The sequence below is a fragment of the Platalea leucorodia genome (genome assembly GCF_965183815.1).
Source record: "Platalea leucorodia genome assembly, chromosome: 2".
NCBI lineage: Eukaryota > Metazoa > Chordata > Aves > Pelecaniformes > Threskiornithidae > Platalea > Platalea leucorodia.
Window position 1 is genome coordinate 104,138,389 of NC_138824.1, and position 25,683 is coordinate 104,164,071.

Below are 25,683 nucleotides of genomic sequence, written 5' to 3' on the forward strand. Positions count from 1 at the left end.
ATGTGATGTTGCTTTCTGATCTCTTGATTGTGGAGGTTTATTTTGAGAAAAAAAAATGAATAGAACATAAATGAACCATTTTTGCCATGGAGTCCAATTATAGTTCATGAAACTAGCTCTTGACAGCCGATTTTATTCTAGGTCTTGCATTTATTTTTGCATTCCTTGAAGCTTGGTAGACATTTAAATTGATACTGTCTTTGTGTTTGCTCTGCCTTGGTGTATTTGTCCATAACAAATGGTTTCCAAAACTGAATGCAGTATTTCGGATTGATTAGTAGCAAGTGCTTTCTGTGATGCTTTAATCTTGTTTCCACCTTTCAAGAGTCAGCAGAACTGCGTGGGTAAGGCTTGAAGATGGAGTGGGCTAAAAGCGAAAAAAGTGGGAGCCCTTCCCCTTCACTTCTCCTCCTCTGGTGTCCCCTCAGTCTTGTCCCCCTCTTCATTACCGCGTTTGCTCTCCAAGAAGAGCCTGAGTTGGTTTCTTCTGAAGGGACCTGTTGTTGTAGGGAGTATTTTTGTTACAGCTGGTCTTATTTTACTAATGGCAATAAAAGAAATGTCCTGTTGTGGTAGAAGGCTTTGCTTTCCATCCATTGTAAACTGTCCTGTGCAAGGAGAGGGGAAGAACTTCTTACCTTTCCCTCGTACTCACGCATTTTCTATATGATAATGTAGTAAACAAATTGCATGTGCACGTTCAGAATGAAAACATCAGCCATGTAACACTGATCCCTTCCAAAAGTAAATGCTTGGGTTTATTTGTATTGTGCTGGAGACCTGGGATTTGTGAAAGACTGAGTGGCAGCTGGGACAATGCAGGTTTTGTAGCCATGTACTGTTTTCAGTAGAATAAAGAATGAGGGAAGGAGTGCTTGAATGGTGGTCTGAAGAAGTTGTTTGGTAAGCAAAATTGATTTGGGGTGTTTGCTTTTATAATAGCTTGCTGTTAACTCTCAAGTGCACTTTATGTCAAATTTTAGCAGTAGTAAATTGCATCATAACTTTGATTTTTTTTTTTTTTCTGATAAACTCTGCAAACTGTTAAATATACAGAGAGTACGGTAAAAATAGTTCCATATCACCAAATCTAGATTTACAGAAATAGTTTTTTAAAGATTTTTCATCTTCTCTGGTTAACGTTTCTGCCTTCCTCAGTGGTGAGTTTTGAGTGAAGCGATGCCAATGTTGGGCAAGACACGATGGGGCAAAGGCACTGATTATTTTTAACAAGCTTGGTGCCTTAATGTAGAAAGCCGAGCAAGGTACTTACTGTACTGTGAAACAGTGTTTGAGAATGAATGCAGTCTGCCTGCGTAGCTGCATGCCCAAGGGATGCCCCTCCTGGGAGGGAGGCTGGGCTGAGCCCTGCACGGCCGTGCTCCCTGCGGGCTGTGGGCAGCGTGTCCTCCCCGCCATGGCGCCGGCCTCTGCAATGCCCCTGACTTTGTGCTATCTGGAGTTTTAAAAATGACCACTTAATTTTTCTAGTAAAATATAACGTTGTTTTGGAGGAGTGGGAAAGGCATCCTTTTAGGGGAATCTTACTGTAGGAACATTGCTAGGTCTGTCCACCGTAGAGCTCTGACCCAGATATTCAGCATACTTTGGTGCTACACAAGCACAGAAAGCATGATCTAAACTCTTGTAGGTCTTTAATTCAGTCTCCTCTTCAGTGGCAGTGGTGACTTTTCAATGGTTCAGAAGGTTGTTTGGACATCTCTTATTAAAGCTTCTTCCGTTTCCCTTGATGCAGAAGTACTTTGCCAGTGACCTGAATGGTCCTGAACCTAGAAAAGAAACTTAGTGGTGGTTTTGTCCCTCCCTTATAGTTGCCTCTGAAAAAATCTTCATATTGCTGTTCCTTCAACTTGTTATTTCACGCAAGCCCTAGTGCAGGAGATCAAACACTTTTTTAGTGTTTCAAATGTTGCTGTATGTGTAATCATACTCGTACGTTGTATGATCGTTGCAATGGATTTATGGTGTCTGTTTATTCAGGCTAATTGCTTTTGACAGACTTTAATAAAAAGTTTTGACTCAAGAGTGAGTAGATGTGTGTTTGGACAGCTTGTATCTTAGAAATGAGACAGTTGCCTGAGCTAGAGACAGAATGTAGTATCTGTCTGAAGAAGAGAGTTTTTCAAGTCCTGTGAAAACAGGCCAAAAAGGTCTGGTGACACGACCACCCTGAAACGTTGTAAACATCAGGAAAAAATGGTATAAAATCCCCTACTTGTTTGAAAATGCTAAGAACTGATGGCTGGGCATTTCAAACAAACCTGCATTGAATTTATTCCTCTATACAGTGCAGGAAGAAATGTGTGTTGTAGACTCTAAACTTGTCAGGCAATCTTATTCTGAAGATTTACTGAGATGGTGAAAGGCATGGATATGGAATCCAATTCACTATGAATGTGTAAGGACACACCTGGTGAAAACAATAACTTTGTTTTTCCTATTAAAAGCTGAGAAATTGTTGTAGAAGAACTAAAATTCTTACGGTAGTTTGCATTTGGAAATCAGTAAGGTGAACAGATGTTTGCCAAGGTCAAGAGATGGTGAGGGCAGGAAAAATCCCTATATGATAATTTACCAATACTTAATGCTCTTTGGAGCCTGCGATGAGTTCGTTGCTGTACTTCTGAAATGCAGTAAATGCTTTTTATCGTGATTTGACAAAACCGAGTTCACTTTTCAAAAACTTTTTATTATGTTGATGTGAATTAAAACACTTGAGTAATGTCTATATCATGTGATGAATTACTTTATATGCTTTTCACGTTTGAAAATAATAGGAGGCTTTATGTAGAAAAATATATATATCTATTTTTAAGGGAAGTAAGAAGGGCTTTGAAGGTGCCCGCAAGTAGCCCTGCCTAAGGAAGTGGGTCTGTTTGGAGGTCAGTACGTGAGAGCGAGCGACTGTCCGCTTGAGGGAGGTCTGTGCTACAGGCGGTGCGATCCGTGGCGAGTGCGTCTAGAGCAAAGAAGGTACATCGAGTGATCATTCTTGCAGCTTGCCTGAAGTATTAGTAGTCCTTGACTACTATCACACTGTCTCTTAACCTTATTTGTTAATTTAGATTTGATGCTTATTTTCTGCCTTTATGTAACAAAAGAAAATAAAAGTACATCTGAAACTAAGTATGTGTTTTTCTGATGATACTCTTGGTTACCTTGAAACAACTTCAGCTCTCATGGTTGTAACAATGCAAGTAAACAACAGTGCTGGTGTTAATTGATGATATTCTCTGTTACGTTAGCAGAGGGAAGAACCACATAATGTACACTGGCCGACCCCAGAGAGTGAGGATGAAAGATAATGTGACCATGTCAGCAAAAGGGAAGACTGTGCTGTTGGTTGCAATGAGTTGAGGGACTCTTAAAAATGATTCAGAGTAATGTGGTTGTGGGTGATTTGCCAGTATAGAGCTATACCATCAATAAAGGCCCATTGGTATGCATGTACATACTGGAAATGTAATACTAGGAATTGCTTTATTTTCAATAAATCCTCAGTTTCAGGTCCTGCATTGCACGGGGTACCTCATCACTGCAGACTAAATGTGATGATGAACGCTTAGCTTGGCTAAGCCTAGGCTGGGCACAAGTAAGGGAGCTGCTGTGTCCTCTCCTGAGTGTTGCCAGGGCTTCTGGAGCCAAACACCGTGCTGCTGCTGCGCTGTTCGAAGCTGAACCCTCCTGACATCTCGGCAAATGCGGGGAAGCCGTGCCTGCCTTCCTGAGCTTGTGGGCAGGAAGGGGAGAGCTGGGGGAAGGCTGCGTGCTTCTAGCTCGCTGTCAAGCTTGTCTCTTGCTGGAAGGTGGCGATTACCAGCTGGAAGGAGAAGGATCCTAAGCTCCAGTGCATGTCTCTGACCTTTCCAGCTAGCTTGGGTTGAAAGCACTAAGCAGTTCTTGGTGATGTTCTGTATGAAGGTAGTGCTTGAGATGGTCCCAAGGCTGGTTGACATTAAACTGGAGGCTTGCTTAGACATTTCAGCTCTGTAATGCACTTGCAGTTCATCTTTTTACTCTTTTCTCACTTCCCCCTTGGCATTTTCAAGGAATTCTGCCCAAGTTACTGCAGCTGGTATTCAGAGCTGCTGCTTTCAGCAACTGAACAGGGCTGGAATTTGGAAGGAGAACATGAAGGGAGTCTTCTGAAGGTGGGAAACAGGAGGGCAGCTGTAGGCTGCTCTAGAATATCTTAGCCTGTACATGGAATAAGAGAAGGGTTTTGAGGTAATGTCAGCTGTATTTTGTGCTGTATTTTTAGTGGTGTGGTTTCTTTCAACCTCTCAGCATAACAAGTGAAGTGAAACCTAGTTGTATAAGAAACGTTCAGATTCAAAGGTTTCTTGCCCTGAGATCGAGAGTGTGAAAACGAACGTGTACAACTTTCTGAGAGCACATTCTTCAGAAGGGGAAAAAACATCCAGAGAAGAGGCTGTGTTGCAGCTTGGGGCAACTGTTTTATCAATGTAGGTCATAAGCAATTTTTAATATCTGCAAATAAATCTGTGAGGAGAATTGGAGGAGAAATAATCTGTTAGATGTTGCTGCTCTGTGGTGTTCGGATCATGGATAGCTTGTGTAGAGCTTGTGCTCTACATCTACTGCTATGGTCAAATTCCTGATGAGGGGTCAGCATCCCTGTGTAGAGTCCTTGGGCGCTGCGTCAAGTGAAATAAAATAAGCATTGTTTCTGCCTTCACTGCACGTTGTGACCTAGCTAGTCTTAAATAAGAGTTGACAGTCATCATGTTTGTTTCTCTATTAGTGAGTAGAAATAAGGTTTCCTGTACTTCCCTTACAAGGCATCATTAGTGTTCAGTGGGACTTTCTGTAGTAGAGCTCCAGGCTCAGTAACCGAGTACAGATTTTTCTTCCCCTCCATGGTTGCAGAATGTGTGACATCTTTCATGGTATAACTGATGCTTACTACATCTCAGTAAAGCAACAAGCGGGAGGTGGGAAAGTATAGTATTCTTTCTTCGTTTGTGATGATAGTTATCAGGATGCTACAGCTGATGAGTTTTAAAAGGCAAGATGTTGTATTAATCTTCCAGATTATTCATTTAAAAGACAAAGAAAAAATCCCCACAAGTAAGCCACTGTTTGAAGGATTTGTGTGTTCAAAATAGCAATAATATAATGCAGGTATTGAAAAATGAGTGGGTTTTTTCTTGAAGTATGTGGTTCCAATATGACTAAAGAAACTGGAGGCTTGCCTTTTTTTTTTTCTTCCCTTAGGAGAGGGCTAATGCTTTGGTTTTTTTCTACTTAATGATCTGGTGATTTTAGTCTACTTGCTGGTAAGGAAACGGCGCTTCATCCTTATTGTGTCTTGTCATTTTAATCAGTTCTCTCATATCTGATAACAATAGTTAACAGTGAATAGTCTCATTTATCTGTGTCATTTGAGGATCTGAAAGTGCCTCAAAGTTCATCTTAACCTCTCTCATAAAAGTCTGTTAAATTCAATTAGTGTGAAATAGTCTCTAAGGGTGCTCCTTTTGAACACAATACTTCTCGTGGGGCTTCAAGTTGAATGCATGGGAGCATCTCACTTCTGTTCCCACTGTTGTCAAGATTGAGAGCATCTGCTCTTAGTGAGTGGACCTCGCAGAGGATTCTTGGAGTCCTTAGCATAGTTAAAAAAACAGAAACCCCCACTGTGAATTTTGGCTTCTAGTTCACCTATTCGGCCAGTTACTTTCTCTGTCCTAACATCTAGCTCTAACTGTGAGGTGTTAGTGCAAGCTTCTGTTAACTATAACAGCATGTCTTCTCATGGAAGAGCAAGAGCTGTCTGGGGCGACTTTCCTCATGTTTCAAAGAAGTTTTGCATAACTAAACTTGAAGGAGATACCTACTACTGCATTATTAGAAAGTTGTTAGGAAGAATATGACACTGGAAGAAAGCCCTTGGATTTACAGGGTCTAGTTGCCCCCACCCCCGCCCCCAACCTAAGCAACAGTCCAGGTACTGCTATGTGTGGAGGGTCATGGTACTCCATAGTGATGGATAAGATCAGAAATCCAGAACCCACAGTAGTAATATGCAATGGAATATGAGAGTGAGAACATCAACAGCGTACTGTGCTGTCTATTTTGTGTTAACACTAAAAACACTGAAATCAGTAAGACTTTTTGTAAAGACCATCTGTGGAAGAATTCAGATGAAGGCTGTGTCTTTAAACATACAGGGGTTTTTTAGGCACAAAGAACAGTTGCTGTAAGATATCACAGGTAGGGTTTGAAAATTTAGATGCATGAATCAGAAAAATTTAGTGTACTTCTATAGCATTGGCCTTCATGTATTGGGCAGTGTGGCTTGGGGTTTTTTCTCTTGTCCCATATTGCTTCCTGCATATTAATTGCTTTTTTTGGTCTTCCTAAATTGCATAATGGATTTTGGATTGTTGTAGGCTTATCATAATTATCTTTCTCTCTTGTTTTTGTATCATTGGAAATTTATTTGATTCAGGACTGACAGAATTTCCTTAAGTCCAATTTTGGGTGGTTTTGCTTAGCTTTTTAAGCTGAAGAGTTGTGTTCTAGAGAATAACTGGCTTGCGCAGTCAAGACAGTAGCTCCTTCTGTTTATTATTTCCAATAAGATTAAGACTCCTGGCTTATATGATTTTCTTTTGTAAGTCTAGCAGGACTGTGCAGAGGGTATGTAGAAAACTGTTCAGTGATCCCTGCTAATGGGAGAATTTCTACTGTGACCCATCATGTATTACTGTTACCCAGCCTGCTGAAGAAAGCTGTTGGGTTGTTTCTGTGAGGGCTTCCCTCTGTCTTCATCTGCTTGTTCTTTTCCCCTCCTCCTGTTGCATGCTTGCAAGTTCTGGGAAGGAAGAGGTTCTTGGTTTTGAGTGTTAGCACAATGGCATGAAGTTCATGTCTATGGCGTGCATAGTACAGTAGCATTTAATGAGTAAAAGAAAATGCAAAGTGCAAATCATAGAGGAGAAACATGAAATGTGCCCAGCTGAGAGAATGATGGAATATTATAATTCTTCACCAAACTGTAGAATCCTCTACCTTTCTCTGTTAAGCACTTCTGAAGGTCTGTTTCTTTCTTACTTAGGTTTTTATCTTTAATATTTTATGTATGCAATAGTGATGGACTTGGTGTGGTGGATGAAATGAAATAAGCTGTCTCTGTCTACTAGAGCCAAAAAGCAGAGAGATGGAGAAATGGCTTCATCTTGGAGACCACGAGAGTTGGGCATAGCATCAGAGGTTTAAGGCTAGACTTTCTGAAGTACAACATGATTATTATGAAAAAAAATCACGATACTTAAAATTTTTATTCTGAAAACCTATACTGAACATGAAGTAGCTGCTCAAAAAGAGCAGCTGGGTGCACAGTGATGTAGAAGAAAGCTTGTATCTAGTGGGACAGTAGGGTTTGGGTGTTTTTTTCTTATTTTTTTTTAGTAGCGGGTGACTCAAGTACCCTAAAAACAGATCCAGGGAAGGATCTGTTTCACCATGGAATGTCTAGTGATGTTATATTAATTCCCTTCTCGTCACAGTATTGATGTTATGGAGGGGTAGAATTTCATACATTTTTATGGGGGAAGGATTGAAGGACTGGCCCTTCAATTCAACTCAAAATGAATCAAAATCTGTCAACCAACTATTTGACTCTGTCACGTGGTAACTAGTATCGGGCTTCTGTACATGCCTTGAAAGTAGTCCAGGTAATTCGCTATGTTGTTTAATCCTAGTGTTGACAGATTAGTTCCTTCTGGCTTGCTCATATTGATGTTTCTGTGAGCTAAAAGAAGGTTTGTCTAATTAGAGATGTGTTGGCATCTTGGGTAGCATAAATAATATCTTGGGAAGGATCTTACGGACGTGCTCTTCCTTGAAGCAGTCAATGAGTCCTCACCTTGCCAAACACTAATGGTTAAAGTCAGCAAATGCCAGAAATATCTTGTCAATTCATCTTCACATTGTTTGTGGAATTAAATTGGGAAATAATTATTTTTATTAATAATAATAATTTTAGTAAGCCAACCAGTCGGGCAACTTGCAGAGAAGACTGTGAGTCACAGGCTTGCCGCCTGGGCAGAGAATAGTCCTGCATCAAATGAAGATGAGGGGGACCTTTGGCATATGTATGGAGTGCTGTAACAGTGCAAAATAGCTGAAACACTTCATGTTAAAACTAGTGCGTTACATCAGTCGTCTCACGTGGCACCATTCGGATGTTTGTGGTTCAGCCCAATGGCAGCAGAGGAGGATACCATTCTGCATAGTTCAAAGAGCAACATAAGCAACAGGGTCCATGGAGCAGTTGTTACTTTAGCAGTGCAGGTTGTGCCTCTGTGTTGAGGGTGGATAACAAACTGTATGCAAAATAAATAATAATGAGAATAAAATATCAACCTCAGAGCTTCCTTTGAAATTCAGTTGGTGCAGGGTGGAGGTCCTGTTTCACAAGCAAAATTTCAGCTCTTCTGGCCGTGGTGAATTTCTGCTTGGGTTAGATAAGGGGTTTTTTTCAGTCAGACTGTAACATAAGAAAAATCTGCTGAGCAGATGGGTTGCAGCTTCTGTTCCTTCTTGGAGGAGCTTATGAAATGCACTGTATATTTCCTCCACTGCGGTAATAATTCTGTAGGTTTAGAGTAATTAGTTTAGTAGTTTAGTGTTGTCTTTCTACGATAGGAGAATGATGGAAGCCTAAAGGATTTTCAAAATCTGGAAGATATGGTATCTCTTTTTCAAGGAAGTTTGTTTCAGGAAGACTCAGGTGCCTTATATACTTTAACTCACTTCGTCTAATTACTAGATTGTCAAAAATACAGGATGTTAACACTGCGTAATAAATCAGTCATATGAGAGTCATGCTTGGAAGTGCAACTTGAGTATTGTGGTTTTCATGCTGTTTTTTAAAGTTATTATTTATTTAGAAAGTTACAAGCCCAAACATTTAAACAGAGGTGTTTGAAATCATATTGTCATCTGTTCTGGGACTGTGCTGTAAACAAACTCTGCTGATTTGTCCATGTGGGCACCCCATATAGGATCTAAAAAGAATAAAAACGGTGCTGAAGAGGTAATTTAAATAACTTATTTCCTTTCTGCCTTCTTCAAAATGCTTCTAAATTAAAGATACAATTCTGTGAGAGGTTGAGCACTAATAAATTTTACGGAATGGAGGTAAGATGTAAGTATCCCTCAAATGAAATAGCATCCTCTTACAAACTATCCTTTTGCAGCCCAGTTTTAGCAGGAAAAGTTGAAAAAATAAATAGTGTAAAAAAGAAGTGAAGATATTATACGGAAGAATTCTTCTTGAATGAGGTGCTGGAATTGTGATGAATGAGATGTGAAGCTATCTTAAAGTCAACAGCTACTTCAACTGAATTCCTGAAAACTGAAGACTGCTATTCTGTTTAAAAATAAGTCAATAAATTACAGAGCACTGACATTTGAGTGATATAGTTCATTTGAGAAACTGACATTGCTCAAATGTTAACTTGTTTATCAAATTTGTTGAACTAGAATTGTTGCTCAGTTTTTGACCTGACAGATATAATTTAAATTTTTTTCATGGTATGGAGTCTGGCTCTGCATATAGTAATTTTCCTTTTCACATCCTTCCCAGGTACACATGCATTGAAATAGGTTTAAAATATAACTTACACCAACTTAGGGTACCCTTTTGCAAGAGAAAGGTGCTTTCATATAAATGAAAACTAGATCTTATTTAGGGCTTTTTTTGTATACTTGCTCTCACCTTGTAGTTTCAATTTTGCAGGAGTGAATTTCATGGCTATAATAGGAACCCAAAAATTATTACTGAGCTTGGAATAGTTCTGTAGTCTGTTGCATTGCTGTGAAATATACTCTTCCTTTTCTTCTACTTCATGTATTTAAGACAAAATAAGTGATGGTGGCTCTGAGCGTTGGAATAGAAAATACAATGCTGGAAGTAGATCGTTTACAATGAATGTATTTCAGTGCAAAACCTTAATTCTGTTCTGTAAAACAAAGTCTTATGTTTGTTTGTAATGACAGGCTTTCAGGTGATGAGATTTAAATGCAGTGTCATAGTATTTCTGCACATGTAAACATACCAAAAGAAGTCATAACACTTGTTATATTTATTGGTATCATTAAGCACTCCTTTTGTCGAACTTGCACACCTGCTGGATTACATCTTTTTTTTTTCTTCTTCTTCTTTTTTTCTCAATGAGATAGAGGATATTTAATTCTGACAGGAATTGGGGTTTTTTGTTTTGTTTTGTTTCTTATTTACCTTGCTGCTATTAGTCAACACATTATATAGCCATGTAAATGACTGAAGACTGTTTCAAAATCTGAATGAACAGTTTGGGAGCAAAATTGGCTTTTTTTTAATTATTTTTTTTATTTCCGCCTTCTTAATGCACTTTTTATTTGGCTTGTAAAATTCCCCTCCCCGTATTAAGTGTTAGTTGGTGCTGCACTAGATTTAATGCTTCCTGAAAGTCACTGCAGTCTTGGATAATTTTGTTCAACCCACTTGTCATCATTTTTCTTCTTGCCAAAATGGCAGTTTTTATGATAAAATGTGACTAAACCACGCAGAGGTACCTGCAGGCTGGGGAGACCTGGTAGGCATGAGGGTTTTCAGTTACTGTTACATTGATGGCTATCTGCAAAACCCATAAATCTGACTACGGACTCTTAAGATAACTCCAAAAGAGACCTGGTCAGGTCTGTCTGTGTTGTGCCCATTCCCCCCGTTGCCCCCCGGCCTTCGGCGACGCACGTTGTCAGGCGTATCAAACCACTTGCGCTGCTGGTCTGGTTGTGACCAAAGTTGTGTAGGGGTTAGAACAGAACAGACTATTTCAGTTGGAAGGGCCCTACAACGATCATCTAGTCCAACTGCCTGACCAATTCAGGGAGGACCAAAAGTTAAAGCATGTTATTAAGGGCATTGTCCAAATGCCTCATAAACACTGACAGGCTTGGGGCATCGACCACCTCTCTAGGAAGCCTGTTCCAGGGTTTGATCACCCTCATGGTAAAGAAATGCTTCCTAATGTCCAGTTGAAACCTCCCCTGGCACAGCTTTGAACCATTCCCACGTGTCCTGTCACTGGATACCAGGGAGAAGAGCTCAGCACCTCCCTCTTCACTTCCCCTCCTCAGGAAGATGTAGGGAGCCATGAGGTCGCCCCTCAGCCTCCTTTTCTCCAGACTAGACAAGCCCAAAGTCCTTAGCTGCTCCTCACAGGGCATTCCCTCCAGCCCTTTCACCAGCTTTGTTGCCTTCCTCTGGACGCATTCAAGCACCTTAACATCTTCTAAATTAAGGTACTCCACTTGAAGGTTGAGGGAGTGTGCATTTTAGGGGCTTTTTTGGAAGCAGCCGTGCTGCTGGTAGGGGGCTCCGTAGTGTTGGCGGTGGATAAGAAACACTTGACACTGTACTCAGTTGTAGGCAAATGTCTTTTTATTATGTTCATGTAGCTGACACAAAAATCTACCTTATCTGACTTGCTAGGAATGCTGCTCCCTGCCCCCATGCTTTCCTCACATTTCTGACCACATTCAGAGATGTTGATTTTTGTAGCTAAATTGTAGTTTTTAGTCTCTCTGTCAGGAGCATGGAGATGTTTGCATGGTGAAGCTAGACAGGCTCTGCACATGAGCTGGGCTTTTGCTGCTCTTGTGGTCCTCTTCATTGCTTGCTAGCGTTCCCAGGGGCCCTAGCTGGGGAAATCCCTTCTCTCTCGCCTGTGTGTTTGCACGTGCATATGCAGGTCTGTTCTTCATTACAGATATGATAGCAAAACTTTTACTGAAGTCTTGCAAATATCTCTTGTAAGCACTTGGTTGCTGGGCCTCTCCACTCTTTGGGGAGGGGAGCGCTTACGTCCCTGTTGCTCCGTCAGAGAGCCTTGTGAACTCAGTGCTTAGTCCTCACATATTTTTTGGTTTGTTTTTGATACTTACTTTGATTTCAGGGTAGACAGATGCCTGGACCTGGGTTCGGGTAGCGTCCTACTGGTACTTGGAACGTGACCTGAGGGAAGTGTTAAAACTAAGACGTATGGAATAAATACAACGTATGCCTCAGGGCCTAGTGAGGGTACGGGTGAGGAGAACGGTTGGCTGCCAGAAGATAGTTTTGAGAAAACTATTGCTTCCACTGCAGCCTTGGAGACAGGCTTGCTCTTAATATATTTGTGGAGCAGGCAGTGGTTGAGCCGCTGTGGAGAAGTGGGCAGTGCGCTGTTGTGATGCCTTTTTGGCGTTGCTATTTATGAAGCAGGCCAGGAGGACTGCACGCAAGTATTTACACTTGGGTTAAATAGGTTATAGTCAAGGCAAATAAATATCTCTGATTGTCCAGGAGCTTTTCAGTGGAGTCTGCTTCTCAGCCAAATTTCAGGTGCCTTTTAGTTCACAGTGCTTGAGCTTCTCCAAAGCTGATGGCTTTTTGTAAAGGAGATGTGGGTCTTCCCAGGGTTTTCTGTAGTTTAGGGATGTGGCTCTTTTCATTACTGTTTGCCAGAAACATTTGTCTTCCAGGAGAGAGCAACTGTACTGAGCAATTTTACTGAGCAATCAGTAGAATGTTTTTTGGCCTATTTCTGTAGGCTGTTGACGACGATAATTGCTTCTGCTGTTTCTATATTAACATTATACAATAAAACACTGTTTCTAAATTATTCATGTTGATTTTGACAACCTCTTACTCTTGCGACACTGTTTGTCTCTAAGGAGAAGTTGGGAGATGGAAAATTTTCCTTGGTTTTGACAAACAGCCATCTTAAAGTTGTGGGGAGACAATAATTTGATATTTCCTCCTTTTCTAATTTGGGTGCTTTATTTTTATTTTTTATTCTGATTGCATTTATAATAAAGGAAGAGATTTTTTTCATTACTTATTTACATGAACAGGTTTTTAAATACAAATAGTCTTTAAAGCATTCGTGTTCAGCACAGATACCTAATAAAACTAGGAGGAGAACTAGTATTTTATGTCTTAAATAGGAGGTCTGGCAGTCTGTATGCTAGTACGCTCTGCTGTAAAGTTGATGGGTAACCAGTGGGCAAGAAGCCATGGATTTGTGTCTGGTGACATGAGCCTATATTAGTGTGGTATTTGCCTGGTTTGAACTGTAGACTTCTGGAATTGAGCAGTGATCTTCACTTGTAGGGTGCAGCAGGCCAGACATAGTCCAGTGGAAGAAACTTGATCTTTCCACAGGGGATAACAAGGTTATCTCATATTTTGCTCACTAAATGTGTAAGGCCAAGCAGAAAGTCTTTTTACACTCATTTTATTTTTACCTCCATTCTTTTTAGGAAAAAAATAGCTATGAGCAGCCCCAATTCAAAAATAGACTTTCTTTTATTCTGTTAATAGTCACAGAGGAAGCAAACTGCTTTGCATGCAAATCGGTGAAGCTTTAGTTAATGAGAAACCTCAAATTTCAACCTGAATGTGGTATAAAAGTTTGGAGGAAGCACAGTTGTGGTTTGGAATGGTGGCGTGTTACTTGGGTACGCTTACTTCTACACAATATTTGAACCCCCGTTGTATTTTTATTGTCAGCAGAAGTTGTTAAATCTTAAAACTGTAGTCATTGACTTCTTGGTTGAAGGGCTGGAACTGGTGTTAGCATTAAAAATGGAAAGCAAGGAGGGATTATTTTAATCATCTAAAATAAGGAGGGTATTTGTTGTTCTTGAGTAAGTTGTAGATATGGAGGCTGTTATTGAATATCCTCTCCTTGAAAGTAATTGCAAATGAAGCAATTAATACAAACTAAATACACTTTGAAGGCTTATGGAAGTGGCTTCAGGTTAGTGTTTGCAAAATGAAACAACCTAAATCATAGAAGCCATCTTAGGGACCTCTGGGGAATGTTTTTTGATATTTCTGTGTTTAATAATAGCACATACAAGGTCTGATGCTTATTTTCATATTATGTTGTAGTCCTTAATTATAAGTTAGTAGTGGAGCTGTCTAGAGTGAAGTTGTGTTACTTTGGTCCCTTGACGGAAAACCTCTTGAGGGTAAAACCTTGCAGCCTATGTTTTCCGAGTATAACCTTAGTTGTGAACAAAGCCAACACTTGTTGTTGAAATAGGGATTATGAAGAACTATTAGCAAATACACTAATTACTTTTGTAACTGCAGAAAGCAATGACAGACAGAGTGGATGAGGAGAGGGCTATGCTTTCTGTCTGAAATAATGGTGTTTGATAGGAAAAGGCCTTTTGATGTTAAGATGACATTGTAATGAGCTAAAAAATGCCAAATACTTTTTTTTTTCGTTAGGGTAAAGCATTCCTTCTTTTAATTTTGTAATTATTTAAACTTCTTTTAGTCCTCTGTACTCTGCTACCAAAGTCCTTTTTGAGTGTCTCAGAAATCGTATAAATGGCATCCAGCATGCCATGTGGACATAGAGTGCACGGATGTACTAAAGACTCTTTGCACCTCTCCTCAAACAGATGTGTTAAATTACCAGGGCTGGACGAGGGGAAAGCAGAGGCATCTCTCTGCTACATCTTAACATGGGAAGGAAACAGATTCCCTACATCTTAGTCTTTTAATGCTTGTGTGAGGTTTTATTTTTTTTCTGTATTGTATTTTAAGCCAGCATTCTGATATCAAATAAATACTTGTAATGGCTGTTTTCCCTGTCAAAACAAACAGAAAAATACCATGAAGCCTATTTTCAAAGACAGGTTCCAGTAATTAAACAATGTCATTGAGGTAGCTTTGCCGGGACTTACCTTGTTTTGTCCTAATTTGACCAAGTTTGTAAATATTACTTTGACACAATGTGATGGAAAACAGCTGGATTATGTCCCTCTTCTTTCCTTATCCAAAGCAGTTATATACCTGATGGGCTTTCTTTTATGGAGTTGTCTTTTGATCCCAGTCTTTAGTGTTGATTGGATTTTCTTTTATTTCTTTTTTTTTTTTTTAATATTCCCATCTAAAGAATGAGTTCTTACTGTGCTTTCTCTTTGAGAGTAGGCAAAATACTGAAAGCCTATACTTGAAAGGTACTTTGAATTTCTTTGCTGTCAAATAATATTTTAAGCACTTCAGCATTTAGCTACTCATAGGAAGGAAACGTAGCAGAGGAGCGCGCAGGAAGATGGACACGACTCAAAGTGAAATGAGTTGTGGCTGGAAGACAGGCCTCTGAAATGCTGAAACTCTCTGAGGGAGAACCAGCTGTCAGCGTCGAGCATTTCCACGGCCATACATCCTTTCTTTCAGAACTTGTACCCTTACTACGCTTTTGAAAGTTAATAATTAAAAAGTGTATAACAATTTAATAATTTTGTGTTCTGTATCAAAAATGTCAGGCTGGTGCTTGAATGTCTGGTGACATACTAGACTAATGTATTTACAGAGAGCTCTAAATAGTGTACGATCAATTGAGGTAATTTTTTTCATAATCCTGTAGTTGCCATTTTTCAAATTTAGGTAGTTCCCATTCTAGAAATTGATCTCTGATCCATATGTCTTGTAAAAGTGATGAGTAGTGTTTTATTTGGTCTTTGAAAACTGGATATACTGTGAAAACCCGAGCATAACTTTTGGAGTTAGCTTGAGACAGCATGCTAATTGGTCTAACTGTTATTTAATGATTTGCCAAGAGGCAGGGAAAAAAGCACATGCTACTTCTTTGAGGTCATATGCAAAGTAGACAAAATAATATGTGATTACAGTTTCATTAATATGCTTGGAGTTTTTACTTTTGCAGAATACTAATAAAGCAAATAGTTGCTGTTAATATAATTTGTGTCGCATGAGTTATTCTTTGGGAGACTAATCCGCCCGAGAGCTTTAGGATTAGTCAAGGAGAGATTTGCCACTACAGGCGTTAATTGTAACTAACTGGACTGTAGCTTTATGTTATTCAGCATTACTGTATAGAAGCTGCTTATCTGTGTAGATAGGTGCTCTAGATTATTTAATGGCATTGTAATGCAGATAATTTTTCTTGGCAGGGAATGAATGTAAGTAAATTAAACCATTGGCTGTGAAGAAAACTTGAATGAGACGTAAAATTCTTCAGCAGCTCACTTATTTTAGCTGGATATACCTTTGATGTGACCAGTGATTCACGAATTCGTGTGTTTAAAATGTTATGACAGCATGCATGGGACAAATTGCTTATCACTGCATCTAGTTTTACTCTCGTTTCACTCTCCTGCCTTTTTTTGAGTTGTTTTTCATCTTTCTAACTGTATGTGTTTTCAAAGAAGTGCTACTTTTTCCTCCCCTGAAATACTGCTGCTCGGTCCCCGTTGTGAGGGCACTGCCGTTGGACGTCTCTCTTAAAATCAATAATAGTTCATTAGGTTTTACGTTATAGGTAACTTGCGCAGACTAAAGATCTCTCTTGAAATTAGTTGTTATCTCAGATAAGTTTAATCTTTTATTTTTGGCTTTGCTGTGGTAGTGAAGCATTATCACGATGCAATGCCTGGGGGAAAAAACAAACTGTGTTTCTTCCCAAAGTGCTGTGGTACTTGAGGTCTTCAGGACAAACTTGATGGGAAGGGAGAGGGCTGAAGAGAAGGTTGTTTCTTTCTCTTGGTGTGATATGCAATATATAAGTGACATTTTTAGTCTCTTCCCTGGAGATCTCAGGATAGGCTCACCAGCACTTTCTAGCATACCTTTCATTCCCTGGAAAGCTTTTCTAGAGCCGTCCTCGTGAAAATGTAGTTGCAGTGTTGGGTAAAGCTTAGTCTTGAAATGGCAGCATAGCCTAGATGTACATTAAATACATAGCTTGAAAAGTTATGCATGTTTAGTCTTCTGAGCTTTTAAGTTGGGGGAGAGGCAAAAATCTGTGGCAGAGGCTGCCGTAAGAGCTGAAGGTGGAAGATCTGCGTAAAGCCATGAGACCTGCAGGTGAGCGTGTTGGAGGTGAACGCTTCTGGATGTTTGCACGAGGGATGAAATGGTATGCAGTAGTTTTATTAGACTATTCCTTGTCTACTGTTTCTTGTGCTTTTTTCCTACCGATGCCATGCTGAACATCTGAGCAGAATTACAGTGCAAGGCTGGAAATTGGCATGCGGGCCTTATCAGCTCGGGATTACTTGTCATAATAAAGTTTTTAAAACACATGGAGCTACTGAGGTGTTCGTAAAACTGAGGTCTGTGTAGGTGGGAGAGACCCCAGATTAGAGAGAAGGCGCAGGCAGTAAGCGTCAGAGACCCCCACTAGTGCCAGTCCAGACCAAAGGAGCGTGAGAGGCTTCGTGTATCTCGTATTTTTCTCCTTTCATAGCCATCAGCCTTACAACACTAAATGACAACAGTGCTTTCTTGAATTAATTGCTTTAACTTACTGTTCTTAATTTAGGAATGTGTCCTGGATTAAAATAGATCCCCAAAAATTCAAGGCTACGAGGATGATCTCTTCCAGACACCCTTTTCAGCAGGTGCCTTGGGAATGCTCTTGTGTTCAGTGGTGGGGCACTGGCAAGAAAGGCAGCGTGGTGCGTCCTGCCAACAAGTGTTCATTTGCTACTTCACTCTGCTTGGTAAAATTAACAAAAAGCTATGTGTTTTATAGGCTTGCCGTGGAGGGCTGCATAGAGAAAGGGGAAGAAACCCAAAAATGTGGCATCAGAAATACTCTTTTTAACTCTCTGTTATTTAGCATAATTAGTTATTTTGGACCAAGAATGGATTTTTAGCTTTATGGACTTCAGCTTTTTCTTTTGAATTTTGATGTAGTCCGAATGATGACAGAGGAAAATGATACGTAGAAGAGTAGCATACAATACATAGCTTAATGCAGTAGCTGCAGGTTTTTGGCCAATGATGTGAAAAATGTATGTTTTCCTTTTTTAATGTTAGAATCACTGTCAGTCACTGTGTTTGTGACACGTTCACTCTTGGGAAAATAGAAGTAACAATGCTGTGAAGCATATGTTTGCAAAATGGAGTGAAGGGAAATCTTCTAGTCGTACACTCTTAATAGGAGCGTCTTGCTCAGGTGTCATCAGAAGGCCCAGCAGAAGCTCTAAATCTAGGATAGGGAAGGCCAAGGTCAGATCTGGTAATGCACTCCTCCTTTGTCTTTGCATCAAAAAATGCTCCTAGGCTTGACCGTTGTGTTTTGGCTATCATCTCTGCAGAAAAGCCTCCATCAATGTCGTCTGTTTCTGTGGATTTTGCAGCAGAAGTAATTTCTTGACAAGCAGGGAGCTGCCAGTTTTCAATCAGAAAAAGTGCCATAGCAGATCAACTTCTTCTTTTCTTCAGAAATGAAATATCAGATGGCAAAAATCTTGGATTAGAGGCATGTTTTATCGAAAGAGCAGGGAGATAGCACAAAGGCTGTCTCAACAATGAATCTGTTCTCCTGTTAAAACTTTGCAGTGTCACTGCAAGTTTCACAGATGCCATGCTGAAAATGCAATGTATAAAATTGCTGCTTATTACTAAAGGTGAGAGGTGCTTAGTTTAAACACCAGGATCACACAGTGATAGCAAGCACTTACCTTTAGATATTAAATAGTATAATGTGTGTCTTTTTTTCCTGATCTAAAATGTTTAAAAAGGTGTTATTTCCACTCGAGGTGTTTACAGAAAGTTCATTTGAGAGCTCAGTGTTGCATCTTCGCTGGAGATGTAACAGACAAATCCATTAACCTACTATCCTTGTTGTAAGGACACTCTAACAGAGTTCAACTTGGGAAGTTGAGTATTTGAATTATTCATGATCCTAATCTAAATGCTTTAGTTCTGTTTACAGTGTCTGTTAATTGCTCAGGTATTTCTTTATGATTAGAAACATTTAGCTGTCCTAATCAATAAGATGAAGTGCTATGCTGAGCAGTTCATCAGTATGGCCCTGTCAGCTCAAAATATAGAAAGCTAAATGTGATCATGACTTGCTCTGGTAATTTCATTAAGCTGGGAGATGTCATGTCTTTTCTGAAGGGAATGAGATTTTAAGTAGACAGTCATAGGTTGTCGTGTTGTTAAATTGATAGCACTCCGAGTAAACGGACACATTTTTTTTCCACCAACTTTAGCTGTCTTCCTAGCTAAGGCAAAAAAAAATACCAAAAAGCTCCCTATTATAAAGCCACAAGGCAAGGGCTCCATTAATTTACAAGTTATTATTTTGAGTGAAAAAAAAATTTAAAACTGCCACAGTATGACTGCTGTCTGCTTTATTGATTTAATAGAGATCCCATTTGGAGGAGCAGACTGTGAATAGGGTTCACGTTCACACATGTTACCTGTGGAATGACTCGCTTCTATTTTTATTGGAATTTTGATAGGGTTGTGTTGCATCTATAAAGAAAAAAAAAATCATTAATTTGGAGAATTTTTTGCAAGTGATAATAGATGTGTCACGTTTGAGATGCTCTCTGCAGTTTCTGAAAATGTTAGGAGGAGTAAGCATGTGATGGTTGTCCTGATCAAGGCAAGCCAGACAAGGTGTCATCCCAGTTACTAGAAAATTCCCTTAATTACCTGGTGGAAGGACAGCGATGGTTGACTGTTAAATCATACAGAGCTTACTAGTTCCACGGGTGAAGAGGAGATAGTAAAGGGAAGTCTCTGCCAGTAGAAGTGTTCCTGCTTTATTTTTTTTAAGCTAAATTGCGGTAACATGTTAACATCTTAAAGAATGGAAGAAAATACGTGTTCTCTCCTTTTCTAAAAAAAAAAAAAAAAAAAAAAAAACAAAACACCAAACCTGAAATACTTCTTTTAATTGTGCTATTTTAACTTACAATGCTAAACTAATAGGGTAGTTAGATGCTGACTCCTGCAATGTTTCTTGGTGTGATTTTTTTGTTATTACTGTAGGCATTTAAAATTCATGAAGTTTTTTTGTGTTTGTTTAAACAAAGAGTGGGGAAACCAAGATACGGGGTTTGCATACCTCTTGTAAGACAGTAATTCTATTTCTTCAGTTTTTCATGAATTTTTAAAATGTTTTTAATTTTCCCCTTGAGAAGCCTTCTCACTGAAAGTTTAAAAGTTAAAAATAGATATTTAAACCTAATTGCATACTCTGCTGTACTTCGAATGCGACGGGCTCACCTTTGGAGCCTGAGAGGCAAAGGAGAGCCATTGACTCCTCTCTTGAGGAACCTAACCCAAAGAGGAGATTTATCTTTGCGTTGTGTTTCTCAGGTGGTAAAACTGAAGCGAGTACTTTCAGCTTGTACCTCCTGAGGTTGGCTACGCCGGAGGGTGGAGGGCTGAAAGAAAAAGAGCTCTTGATTTCCCTTAACGCTGTTGTCCCGTGGGAGGGATTTAAACCAATGTTGAGGTTTGTGGGGGAGGAGGGTTAAGTTGGTTTATAAATGCAGGTAGGAGGCTCACAAATGTTCCGGAATTACATCTAGTTGGGAAATCGTTGAGGGCAGCTCTGATGTTTGGCTCCGTACGGCAGCAGCACTGGGGCGTTCGCGGAGGGAGGCAGCCGGCTGGTGCGGGGTGGGGCGGGCGGCGAGGGGCAGCGCTGAGCTTCGGGGGGACTGCGTCAAGCCTGGGTGTTTTCGTGCTTGTTCGGGTGGATGGTATTCTGTAATACTTTGCTGCGAGCAGTCCCATTTTGATAGCACCCCAGCCACTGCATTTTAAGGTTCAGTCGAAGCAAAGCTTAGGTGGAAGCTGCTGCTTTTAACCCACCACCTTTGTAAGGCATGATAAAATACAGCCTGTGTGCTCAACATAGGCATGAACTAGAGAGAGGATCTTGAAAAAAGATACATTGTGAGGTTTGGGGGTTTTTTTAGGAAACTCTTGAGGAAAACTTGTTACTTTTATGCTAATTGTTAGTGACACCACCCCCCATGTACCAAGGATGTTCTGAAAATAAAATTTCTGTTATCATGCTCCAACTATGCAGGTTGTTCTGTGCTTATCCCAAGTTGATAAGGTGATTATTTTGGGCCCCGGAAGAGTTTGTTTACAGCTTTAAACTCTGTGTTACACTATTTTGTTCTGGATTTCTGTGAAGACCTTATTTACATTTCTCAAATCTGCCCGAATCAAACAATTTCAGCTTTTGCTGCCATGGGTGGGTAAGCCTAGAGTTTGGTTCACGCTTGCTTCAGCTGTTCGTGCTTTGGATGGACTGAACTTTCAGATGTAAACTTCCAGGGGAAGTTTAGGTTGGATATTAGGAAAAACTCCTTCACCAAAAGGGCAGTCAGGCATTGGACCAGGCTGCCCAGGGAAGGGGTTGAGTCTCCATCCCTGGAGGTATTTAAAAGACGGGTAGACATGGTGCTTGAGGACATGGTTTAGTGGTGGACTTGGCAGTGACAGGTGAACGGTTGGACTTGATGATCTTAAGGGTCTTTTCCAACCTTAATGATTCTGATTCTATGTGAGAGTAAAACCTTTTTTTTTTTTCTCCCCCCCCCCCTTCCTCCTCCCAGGTGCCTGCTGATGGAAACGCTGGGTTGTTGGCAGAGCCTCAAATCGCCATGTTCTGTGGGAAACTCAACATGCACATGAATGTGCAGAACGGAAAGTGGGAATCAGACCCCTCCGGCACGAAGACCTGCATCGGGACGAAGGAAGGGATCCTCCAGTACTGCCAGGAAGTAAGTACTGTCTTCCGGAGCAACTGCGGTGGTTCTTCTTCTGAAGCACCAAAGTGCAGGCGCATGCTGGAGAGCGGAGTCTGTAGGGACCTTCCCTTTCTTTTTTTTTTCTTTTTCTGCTCCATTGCCCTTTTGTCGTTTTTAAAGAGGTTCTCCTCAGAGCCTGTTAAAACAGCTTCAAAACCTGGTTGCTGGGGTCACTGAGGCTGTTGGACAAGTGTGTCCCTCTGTCTTCTGCCCTTGGGGGATAATTTTGTATAGTATAGGCACAATGAACTTCTTGCTTATGAAGTATTTTGAATAAAGCTGAGGTGACAGTTTATTATTTAAAATGCCCTTGTTCTTTCTGGGCTGATCTTGAAAGAGTCGGCTGTAACACGTCTTCTGTCATCGTACCATGATACTGAAATACACTGGGTCAGTCTGGTGTTATTGGTCTCTGCTGCACACTGAACCATTCAGAGTTTCTTAATAGAAAAAGCTTGCCCTACAGATGAAGTCACAATGACTGATTTCATATTTGAGAGCAGAAACTTATTACCCACTCACTTATGTCCTAAGAACAGATTGTGGATCTAATTTTGTTTTGTCTCCATGCTGTGATAGCATGATAACCTTGTACCAGTGTGTGACAGTTTGAAAAGAAAATGTGGATTTCATGCCATGAAACAAAAGGGCATGGCTTGAGTCGCCTTAGTCCTTATGTCTTTCTACACCATCTCTGCTTTTTTTTTTAAGCAGGGACTACTGCTTATTGCCGTAGCGGTAGCTGTCTTGCTTCCTAAATGTCAAACCAATTCCTGTAAAAATTCCTCTTTAGAAAGCAAGATAATTCACTCTTCAGATCTCTGCTCTCTTAGCATCTTCATTCCTGTCCTTTAACCCATTGATTGTTCCTTCTGTTTCTTGCAGTGTTTTGTTGTTTTTTCTGAGTTTGGGCTTTATGGTCTAGAATATTCATTTTAAGGAAGAACTTGTAATGGCTACTAAAATCAGTTCTTCGCCAGTAGCTCTGTCTTTTTACTAAAAATACTACTTTCTGAGATTCATAATATTTTTGTTTACCACTAGCAAAAATACCAAGCCTAACCTTACTAGTAAGGTTTCAGAAGTTTCTTCTGGTTTTCCGTTGTCTCCTTTGAATTATCTAAAGTTGATTTATGCATAGTGATATTATTGAGGGTGAGGGAAAAAACAAGGAGATGGAAGCGTAGACAGTCACTTAATAAAAGTCCACAAGGTAGTAGACATATCTAAACTTACAGAAAGAAATATGTGAATTTAGAGGAAGTAAGAGCAGAAAGTTTGGGTGGTTTTAAGGCATGAATAGCTCAGTAGGGCGGCAGTTCAGTTACAAATGCTGCAGGTAGGGAAGGATTCCAGAACAAGGACTGGGAGTTGCAAATCTCAGCTGAATGCCAGGTGATTTTGAAGTTTTGGGTGGCATTAAAAAAACAAACAAACAAACAAACAAAAACCCACCTCTTAAAGTGAAGAGGAAAGCAAAAGCAGTCAGAAGGTAGTTGCCATATACTGTTAGATGACAAAGGGAATAATAAGGAAAGCTGTGACTGCACATAAGGAAAAAATTCTTTGCCTTGAGAGTGGCCATGACCTCTGTAGCTCTCTTTTAACCTGAATTTTTTTGTGAATCTGAAATTTTCTCGTGACTGGGGAAACAGAGGAGAGACCTTCTGTTACTTGTGTTTTTTTAAGGATAAATATTTAAACTCCAGTGTGATGGTAGCCTTGATTTGTGTGCTGACAGTTCATTAGCTTAATATTAGATGATCACGTCACAATTTTGGAGTGTCTCTTTAGCTATGGTTAAAAGCACAGTGTAGAGAGTTCTGCCTTCTTGTGGGGCAAGGTGCTGGTGGGTCTGCTCCCTAAAAATGGGGTGGGCATCTTACTGCTTTCAGTCAATCTACATTATTATAGGTGTGTGATTAAGCAGTGTGCTCTCATTAACTTCAAGTGAGCAATTCTGCTGTGGGTATCTGGCTAAAAACCCTTTCCTTGCTGCGCTCACCAGTAGGCTATCTGTTTGTGGTAAACTGCTAGTGTCCTGGATGTCCTGCCCTGTCCTTATTCCCGAGACACACCTGAGCTGCCCAGTACAACTGGCTGTAGGACACTGGTGGAGAAAGGGGCAAGCTGGTCTGGGGTGAAAAAGCACATGGCAGCACCAGAGCTCTCTGTCAGCAGCTGGTTTGGGGGTGGGGAGGAATCACGTGAGCCCCTATTTTTTTAATACTGGTAATAAATTCAGAAATAGATAGTAAATATTAGGAAGGTCGGATCTGCTGAGAACCAGTTAAAATGAAAAGCCACATGGAGGTTGATCCAGCCCGGTAGGGTGGAAAGAAGCTCCCAGTTCAGTACGACTCTTCTCTGTAGTCTTCCCTGCGGCCGGGTCTGTAGCATGGTGGGCTTTGACTCTGGCTGGGAAAGGGCACTACTGCTTTACTTCTGTTTGACTTTCCCATGACCTGACAAGAGCAACAGAAGAGTCAGATAAAAGCACCCACTTCTACCAAAGAAATGAATTTATAGAGAAGTGCTAGTGAATGCACCTCAAAGTGGCTTCTCAGCTGTGGGGAACCGCTTGTTGCTTGATGCTCCAAATATGCTTACTATCCTGGGGGTAACAAGTGAGGTGGTTTTCCTCTTGCCTTCTGCTGTTTACATTGGCTGAGAGACAGCACTTGCTGTCAGGCCCAGGGAACAGGGTAAATTTGCATTTTCCCATTAGCAGGAAGCAATAGGCATCAAGGCTGAGATGTGGTACCTCTTGCATTGGAATAGTATGCAGATAAAAATCTCCTTTTTGATTACTTTTGCCAAATACGACCTTTTCCTTCCTTTCTTTTCTTCTGTTCTTGCTGCTTTTTTCCCCCAAAAGGAGGACTGCTACTTCTTGGGGTGCTTTTTTTCTCAGTATAGGCAAAGGCTGAGCGTATGTGCTCTGCTGATCAAGCGGACAGGTGCTCTGCCTGAATCTGCTCTTCCTGTTCCCTGGCACCATGGCAGCTTCCTTGGCTCTTCGGTCTTGCTGTAGCAGCAGCTGTTAGTACCACTCTGCTGAGGGACTGGGTTTTTCCCCAGCTGTGAGTGGAGCCCTGAATGACAGGGAGCAATGGCAGGTAAGATTTTGCCCTGCATCTCCAATGAGAAATCTGTCCATCCTAGTTTTTGTTGCAGATACCTTGTGTGGCTCTGCAACAGGCATTGTGATTATGGCTGTAGTGCAAGAGATGATGCTCTGCTCCAGTAGATCCTGTAGAGGTAGTTTATGCACGCAGTTCCTTCTGCACCAGGGGCATATTGAAAGGAGCCAACTAGGTAGAAATTCAGTGAGCAAGTACAGTGGAGATCTTGCTCTGTGGCTACTTGGCTCTAAAATAGTACAAGTTAGTAACTTTTAACAGGAAATTCCAGTTAATCCAAAATGATACGCTCTGTAGCTTCTGGCTTTGTTTTCTTCCATGGAAGGTATCTTGCAAAAAATAAAAAATAAAATCTCCCCTTTCAGCAGAACTTACAAGTAGATGTGTTCCTCTGCCTCCCTATAAGCTGTTTTAAAAGAGCTTTTCCTGACGACGCCAGGCCAGACGCCTGAGTGGTGGGCAGAGCACTGGGCTGGAAGGTGCAGGAAGTACAGAAGAGCTTACATTTACTGGGAGCCCTGAATCTTTTCCTTGAGATTGTCATCATTGCCTCTCCTCATCCACTGCCAGCGTAGGTGGCTTTTCAAGTCTTGATGCAGGAAGCAGCAGTAGAGGAGCATTGCAGGGGCAGAGAGGGAGGAACGAGGAATAAGCAGAACCACCTACATGTTTTAAAGATGTATGTCACTTGTTGCTTCACTTCTTTTGAGTGGGAGCTCAGTGCAGTACAGGAACTGTCTGGATTTATATTTGGACAACACATCACACAGTTTAAAGATGACAAAGCTCAGACTGTACATTACTTACTTGAATGGAAATGGAAGATACTTGAGTGCTACCTTCTAACTTCCTTGAGTTCAGTTAAACTCCGCTGTTGTAGTCACAAGAAGTGGTTCTGGAAGCA

General features: G+C 40.6%; 1 protein-coding gene across 4 annotated transcripts in view; it reads left to right on the top strand.

The window, feature by feature from the left end:
- The window catches only part of APP (amyloid beta precursor protein), a 223,173-nt gene that overhangs the window by 23,718 nt on the left and 173,772 nt on the right, over positions 1-25,683 (top strand). For all 4 annotated transcript variants that reach the window (XM_082332177.1, XM_082332178.1, XM_082332179.1 and 1 more), the window contains exon 2: positions 21,442-21,609. In XM_082332177.1, the coding sequence (XP_082188303.1) occupies positions 21,442-21,609 (168 nt within the window). The remainder of the gene's footprint in view (positions 1-21,441; positions 21,610-25,683) is intronic.